The 7,964-nt window shown below is 50.2% G+C and overlaps 1 protein-coding gene across 5 annotated transcripts in view; it reads right to left on the bottom strand.

The window, feature by feature from the left end:
* MTUS2 (microtubule associated scaffold protein 2) overlaps positions 1–7,964 on the bottom strand; it is a 702,116-nt gene that overhangs the window by 6,492 nt on the left and 687,660 nt on the right. For all 5 annotated transcript variants that reach the window (XM_032294818.1, XM_032294817.1, XM_032294822.1 and 2 more), the window contains 3 exons: positions 6,616–6,689; positions 2,878–2,976; positions 1,707–1,826 (listed from right to left, as the gene is read on the bottom strand). In XM_032294818.1, the coding sequence (XP_032150709.1) occupies positions 1,707–1,826; positions 2,878–2,976; positions 6,616–6,689 (293 nt within the window). The remainder of the gene's footprint in view (positions 1–1,706; positions 1,827–2,877; positions 2,977–6,615; positions 6,690–7,964) is intronic.

Here is a 7,964-nt window from a genome sequence, read left to right as displayed (position 1 = left end):
TGAAGTGATCAAGTAGGTTCTTTTTTGCCTGGAAAGGTTTCTAGGATGAGAAGTCATATGGGCAGGCAGAAAGCCTGGAGCAGGGGTAAAATCAGCCAGGTAAACCCAGAGGTTTGCTGGTGACCCAATGCAAATGGCCCAGCCAGGAACGGGAGGATAAGTGACTGCTCTCAGAGTGGCTGGTCTAGCACTGGCCAGGCTGCAAGGCAGGGTTCAGTTGGGGCAGTCGCGGTCCTGTAGCTCCCCACCAGCCCTAGGCCTGGCCTGAGCTGGGAAGTCCTGGGCTGCTAGAGGGTAGAGAGTGGTCAGCATTGCCCACTTGACAATCCAGCAGCACCTACAGCTTCTCTGCCCCATTCACTGAGAAGCACCCATACTGCAAGTGATATCTGCAAAAAGGGATGCTTCCAGAGAGAGGTGACACGGCCACCAAATGCAATGCGTGGTCCTAGATGAGCCCCTGGTTTGGTTATGCCAGATGCAAGGAACATTTCACAAATAGGGAACTTTAAAAATTGGATGAGATGATCAGTTCCTGCCTGAGACGGCAAGTTAAAGATATAAAACACTTGGTATAATACATGGGGTGTGTGTGTGTGTGTGTGTGTGTGCATACAGACACTGCCTTACAGAGAAAAAGTTCTGGAAAGTATAAGCACTGGTAGGAGTATGATGCTATAACCTGCTTATTTTTGGTTCATCTTATTTCATAGTTTCCCATAATACATATATTATTTTTGATAGTATCAAAAGTTTATTTTTAAAGTAATAATAATAAAGGGAAAAAATAAGAATCTGAGATCCTGCGGCCAACTTCCAGATCAAGACGGGCTGCCCTTGGAAGGAGGCTTCTCTGCCGTTCCCTTTGCACACCTTTCTGGGACTCTAGCCCTGGGGGGGCGGTGGGGAGATGGGGGGGGCTATGGGGGGTGAAGGAGGTGCTTGTGCCCGAGGGTAGGGGGTGAAATCCTGCATGTTCTATGTCCCCTAGGGGGTGACTTTTGCCAGCTCTGCAGGAGCCAGGCTGGTGGGCTGAGGTGGGTGAGTGTCAGTGAGAGCAAGGACGCTGTTCTGGACTGAATGTTTGTGTCTCCCGAAATTCCTGTGCTGAAACCTAACCCCCAAGGTGATGGTTTAGGAGGCGGAGCTTTGGGGAGGGGATCAGATCCTGAGGATGAGCCCCTGTGAATGGGATTAATACCCTTATAAAAAGGGCCCCAGGAAGATCCCTGGCCCCTTCTGCCTTGTGAGGACTCAGCACTGGGCCGGGGCTCCTTAGCGCCATCTGCGGCATCTGTAAAGCGGCTCCTGGCAGCAGCTGCTCCACAGGCAGCTGTCGGAGGAGGCTCACTCAGGGAAAGTGCTCCGTGCAGTGCCTGGGCACTGGAGATGCTGCATCCTGCGGGGTCACCACATGTCCCCAAGAGAGGGCGTGGAGACAGTGCGATTGCCAGAAAACCAGGGCGAAGCAGAAAGAGGCCTCCTGTTGGGAAGGTTTCAGAGTTGGACAAGGTGAGGCCACCTCCAAGATTCCTTATCAGAGCTCCTGGCTTCCCGGGAAAGGCCAGCCACGGGATTTTCTGCTTAGGTGTAAGCAATGGGCAGGTAAGGGACACACCTGGCTGAACACCATCAGCGATGACATCAGGAACGACAGTAGGAACGTCACAGAGGTTAGTCACTCCCGAGCAAACAGACCAACTCACCAGCTTTTCCAGTTCAAGAATCTTCTTTTCCTGCTCGTGTATTTGCTGATTCTTCATCTCTAATACCTGCTTCAGACTCTTCATGTCTTCTTCCAAGTGCTGATAAGGAGCCAATGCAATCTACAGGGGCAGAGAGCCATGAGCTGTTGACCGGGGCTCCCGGCAAAACCCAGTATTAACCTGTGTCACTAATCCAGCTAAATGCAGCCTCAATGCCCCAATAGCAATTGCACAGCAAAGAGAGAAGATGCTCTCAGCCTCCCCTGATGAAGGGGTCCTGCTAGTTCCCCACTGGGAACCCGTTCTGTGGGGGAGCAGATGACACATGGGCATTGTCCACTGGGAAGTCTGACTCCGGAAATGCTGGATGCTGCCAGCCCATGCCCAGCAGGGAACTCATGGGGTAGAAAGAGTAAACCCAACACTGGCTTTTAACATTCACCCGGATGACTGGTAGCTGGGGCTCTTCTGGGTCCCACCTATGCCCATAAAGAGCCCATGCATAGGAAATGGGCAAAGTGGCTTAAGAAGTAGAAAAGCCGTTTTAGAAAAAGACACGTTACAGTAGTGCTGCTGGATATAACAAATTAAAATACAGTGTGTCCCGTGAAATTTAAATTTCAGATAAACCATGTTTTAAACAAGTCAGTAGAAGTATTGCATGGGACATACTCATACTCAAAAATTTATTTATCTGTAATTCAAATTTAACTGCGTGTCTTGTATCTTATTTGGCAACCCTACATTAGAGGGAAGGAGCTTTGCCAGATTTTCTGAAAAAAATTCCCCTCAACCTATTAGCTCATGCTGCAGCCAAGGCTGCCTGTGTCAGCCTAAAAAGCTGGGGGAGATTGGGATGGAAGGGGTGGTCGGGCGAGGGCGGGGGGTTGCTGGACCGTGCTGATCACAGGGGCCCCGGGACCTCGGCTGGGCAATGCTGTGGAATTTGGCACAAATAACATGTAGCTGGAGAAATCCATAGCTGCCGTCTGTCCCTGGGGAGAGGTGCTGACAGGAATTGTTTAAAAATCCAGGGGAGGTGGTGACCAGCTGTCACTTCGGCACGGGATTCACAGAGAGGCCTTTCTTGGGACGAGACTGCTGAGGGAGTCCCGTGGCCTGGCTAGGGTGGGGTCCCTGCGGGGCTGGAAGCCTGGAATCCAGAAACTACCTCCAGCTGCTCCTCCGTGTTCTTCCTCAAGGCCTCTTCGAAGCGGCGTGCTCTGTCCCGCAGAGACTGGCTCTGGAAGGTCAGCGTGTCCACCTGGTCCTGGAGTAATGATACGAGGAGTCCAGCTGGGGGTGCTACAGCCCGCTGCCGACACAGCTGGGGCAGCTGCAATCAGCGGGCCACCACTTTCTTCAGCATCCTCAGAGTGTCTCCCTTGGGGCTGAAGGAAGAAGTGCCCAAGGTGCCCAAGGGGGCCCCCAAAACCACATGATGGGCATGGTTTCCCCCAATGCCTGCCCCTGGCTCGCCCCTTCTTGGTGCTTTGTCAGGAAGAAACCACAAAAACACTGTGAACCGGGGGGCAGCTCACAACTTCTGATCCTATAGAGGCAGACAATCCTCAGAGAGAGGCGTCTGGGCCAGGAGGCACCCAGCCCCTGGCTTTGGGAAGGACCACAATGAATGTACTTCAAAGAATCATTCTCATTTATGAAGCTCAAACCAGAGCTCTTCCAACCCTCCTTGACTTCTTTCTCTGCCTTGGGACCCCTCTCACATCACCAAACCTTCTAGTCACTGAGCCCTGCCATCCTGCCTCCTGAACGTCCCTAGAAGCCACAAACTCCCCTGGGCTCAGCCACTCGGCCGGCTCCATCCTGACACGATTCTTCTTTTTCCTGAAGTGTCACTCCTTTACCCTCACGCTGTAGTCAAACCCTCTTTCTAATGTGCAAAGCGGAATCTGTCCTTCCCCGACCTCCTACCCCACTGCCCTCAACATGCCGTGCACACTCCCTAGCGCAGCGTCCTCCCGCCTCGCTGCCTCCCTCTCCCCTCACACCAGCTCTCCTGCTGGCAGTGCCCTCCTCCAGCCGGCTGCCTCTCACTCTTGCTTCATTCTGACTCCCATGCAGCCTTCCTGGCCTGACGGCTGGGTTGCGTGTCCCTGGTAGGAGCTGACAAGGAAGCCGAGTCCACACAGTCTCCTCCTCCCTGCTGAGACCCTCTCCCTGGCCAGACTGGTGCTCCCAGCCCTCTGCCTTCCCGTGCCTGTCAGCTAGGGAGGCAGCTGGCCACTCTCCACCTGCAGGCTGAAGGAAAGCAGGTGTGTCTATGGGGACATGGCGCCCCTTCCCCAGCTCCCAGGGCAGATGCACCTGCGCTGACCCTGCCCCACTCAGTCCGCCCATGACTCCCTGCACCCACAGGCTGGCAAAGGACCACTGATGCCCAAGAAGCGCTTCACCCTTCATGTCTCACTCATGCAGACCGGTCCAAAGCTCTGTTACAGCACCATTTCTGTAATATCAAAACACAGAAACTAAGGTGTCCCGTGAATTCTTAAAAAAAAAAAACCATATATATATATATATATATAAATACACACACACACACACACACACACACACACACACACACACACACATGAGAGACAGAGACAGGGTCTCACTCTGTCGTCCAGGCTGGAGTGCAGGAGTGCAGTGGGTGCAATCTCGGCTCACTGCAACCTCCACCTCCCAGGATCAAGTGATCCTCCCATCTCAGCCTCCTGAGTAGCTGAGACTACAGGCATCCACAACTACACCCAGCTAATTTTTGTATTTTTAGTAGATATGGGGTTTCACCATGTTGGCCAGGCTGGTCTCGAACTCCTGACCTCAGGTGATCCACCCCCCTCAGCCTACCCAATCCTGACTGCTGGGATTACAGGTGTGAGCCACTGCACCCAGCCTAGTTCCATTTTATTTTTAAGAAATGAAAGTTCCCACAGTGCCGTGAAATGCAAGCGCCGCGGCATGAGGGCAGTGTGCTGCAGGTGGGAGCTTGCGTGCCTGAGCTGAAATGTTCATCGTGGCCCAGCAGCCCCTCTGGGCCCCCAGCACAGGCCACCTGCTATACTGACTACAAAAATGCCTTTTGCTCCTTGGCTCCTACACTAAACCTCCTCGGTGTTGCCAGAGAAAGCATTTCTTTGAAGCCTCTTTCCCTCCATTAAAAAACAGAACAACAGAAAACTCGTCAGGCAATTGTAACATAGGATGGATCTAAAATACCAAACTGTGATTTTTCTGCCTTAGTCACCATTACTCAAAACATCTGCAGGGAGAGAATGTGCTGTTGCAATCAACTTGGGCTGACTTCTTTATGTCACGCTAAGAGGCATAAAGACACAGCTGGTAGCCTGACCCAGCATGGGTCAACTGGGGAATCAGGCAATAATCATAATAAAGGTAACAATGCTTGTTGTTATTACGACAGTTACAATAGCTGACACTTATTAGCGCTGACCTCAGCCGCCCCAGGGCTATCCGATTTTTACACATTATTTTCCTTCATGTGTTCACACCTGGAGAAAGGTATTGTCATCATCCTTAAAGGGTAAACTAAGGTTTATAGAGGATATGTAACTCTCCAAGATGTGAAAGCTAGTAAGAGCTAGCACAGGGGGAATTTAAATAAAAACTCAAGCCTCTAACCACCAAACCAGGTGCCTGCAGCCCATGGAGGCTGGCTTAAGCAATTCCATCCTCCGTGCACCAAATTACCTCCAGTCCAAATGGATTCTGCTGCACAGAGAGTCACAATGAAAATTGCCCAGTTCAGGACCATTTGGTCAGTGGCAGGGCACAGACTCTCAGACGAGACAAAACTCATTTCTTTGGGTTTGGGATTGGATGGGATTTTTGTGACATCGCTGTGTGGCTGTCACTTTCCTGATCTGTGTTCCTTTAAGGAACTGCCGGTGCAGGATGCGTATATGAGGAAGGCAGTCTGGGGTTAACTGGCCAAGGGTAAACCACACGAGCACTGTGCGGGCGTCGCGCATTTCAGTGTTTGAAGAGTGCTCTGGAGAGTGTGACCTGGGGTCTCTTCACAATCCTGGACTCTTCTTGGCGGGGCTGGCTCAGTGCCATGTTGCCAGAGGAAGGTGGGTCATCAAAGAAGCAGAATTCCTGCCTACATATCACAGCTATGGGATTCACTCCCACCATTTCCAGATGGAAGTGCACCTAATATTTAAAAAATAATTTTGTTGTGATTGGAATTGCTATACCTGGAAAGCGAAGCAGGGCCCCCAACGTCCCCCTGGCTTCCCAGACAGCTCCTCCCTAGGGAGGGGGGCTGTCAATGTCTTTTCACAGAAGCAGCTGCCTGGGTCTCTGTAAGGTGGGAAGGAGACCCTGCATTCTCTCCTTGGGGGCCTGCAGGACACCAGGAAGCCCCTCTGGCATCTGAGACCAGTACTTCATAAGGGCGGAAGTGAGAGGCAGAGACGGTGTTTTCATATCAGCCACCTCCAGGTAACTGCAGCCCATTTTATAATTCTCAGAGCATGTTCTATGAATTCTGACCTGCACCACACTCCTTGCACCATTGCCCCTGCCTGAAACACTCACTTCCCCAAGTCCGCCTCTTGCTTTGAACCTAGCTCAGTTACTGCTTGGATACCCCAGATCACAGCAAGTGCAGAGTACTCTCTGAATGTCTGTAGCGCTAACTGCATTATTCATTTGGTGATGGTATGTGTTACCTAAGGTTGTCTGCTACTATTTGCATCACAGCTCTCTGAGCAGACAGCACATTTCTTAAGGGTAGGGAGTATGACTTATTTACCTTATATTCCAGTGTTTACTACAGGGTTTAGTACACAGTAAGTGCTGAATGAATGTTTGTGGGTGGGAATGATGCTGCTGCCATTTTCTCGACATCAGGTAAGAAAATTAAAGAAATACTAACCTGTAATGACAGCCGCAGTTTTTCAAAATTTTCTTCTAATTCTTTCTTTTCAAGCTCATGAGTGGACATCAATTCTGGAAAGAAGACATCAAATTGTTAAGTTGGTCTTTCTTTTGAAAAGGATAAAACAAGGCTCTTTGGCAGACTAAGACCAGAGGCTTCAAGTAAATAAATGACTCCTGTGTAGCAGATTCAAGCCTAAGGGGACTCCTCCACTGGTTTGAAATTGTATGTGATGACTGGGTTTGTATTTAGGAGAGAGAAAGACGGGACTAGGGGAAAGAGAAGATGGGGGCAGACAGAGCACACATAGAGTGCACACACTACATACACACACACACATCCACACCACACACACATCACATATACACATCACGCACACACATCACATACACGCACACCACACACATACCTACCACACACATCACATACACACACCACTTACAATACACACACCTACCACATACATATACACATCACATACACACACATACATTTACCACACACACCCACACACCACACACACACCTACTACACACATTACATACACACACACCACACACCATACACACATATATACATACCATACAGACATCACATATACACACATCACATACCCTCCACACACACCTACTGTACACATCACATACACACACACCACATGCACACATACGCATTACCACACATAACCCCACATGCCACACACACATACCTACCACACACATACACACCTACCACACAAACACATACACACATTATATGCCACACATTCATACACACCTGACACACACAATCACATACACAGCTAACATATATACTCAACCATGCACACACTCCCCACATACATATACATACAAATATGTCCCCCACACCCCACATATATACACACCACACACATCCCACATACACATACATACCGTATACAAACCTACACTACACTTCCACTACACACACACACACACACACACCCCACATATTCCCACACACCCCCACATACATATACTACATACCACACATACATACCCTACACATCTACCACACACATATATACACCATACACACAAATAACACACCCACACACACCACACACACATCACACTCTCATAACGCACAATGCCCACACACCCCCAAAGCCATACACATTTACACAAACACACACATGCCTCCCCACATCCTTAGAGCACCATCTTTATACACAACACATGCCCACACCCCACACCATACACCACATACACACACCACACACACGACAAACACACCCCCATGCCACACACCACACAAACACACATGCATACTCACACACAGCACACACCACAAACACCCACGCAAATACCACACACACACAAACG

The sequence above is a fragment of the Sapajus apella genome, unplaced genomic scaffold, assembly GCF_009761245.1.
Source record: "Sapajus apella isolate SASKATOON/1434 unplaced genomic scaffold, GSC_monkey_1.0 scaffold32, whole genome shotgun sequence".
Lineage (NCBI taxonomy): Eukaryota > Metazoa > Chordata > Mammalia > Primates > Cebidae > Sapajus > Sapajus apella.
The sequence above is the reverse complement of the archived record's forward strand: the minus strand, read 5'-3'. Positions and strand labels throughout refer to the sequence as shown.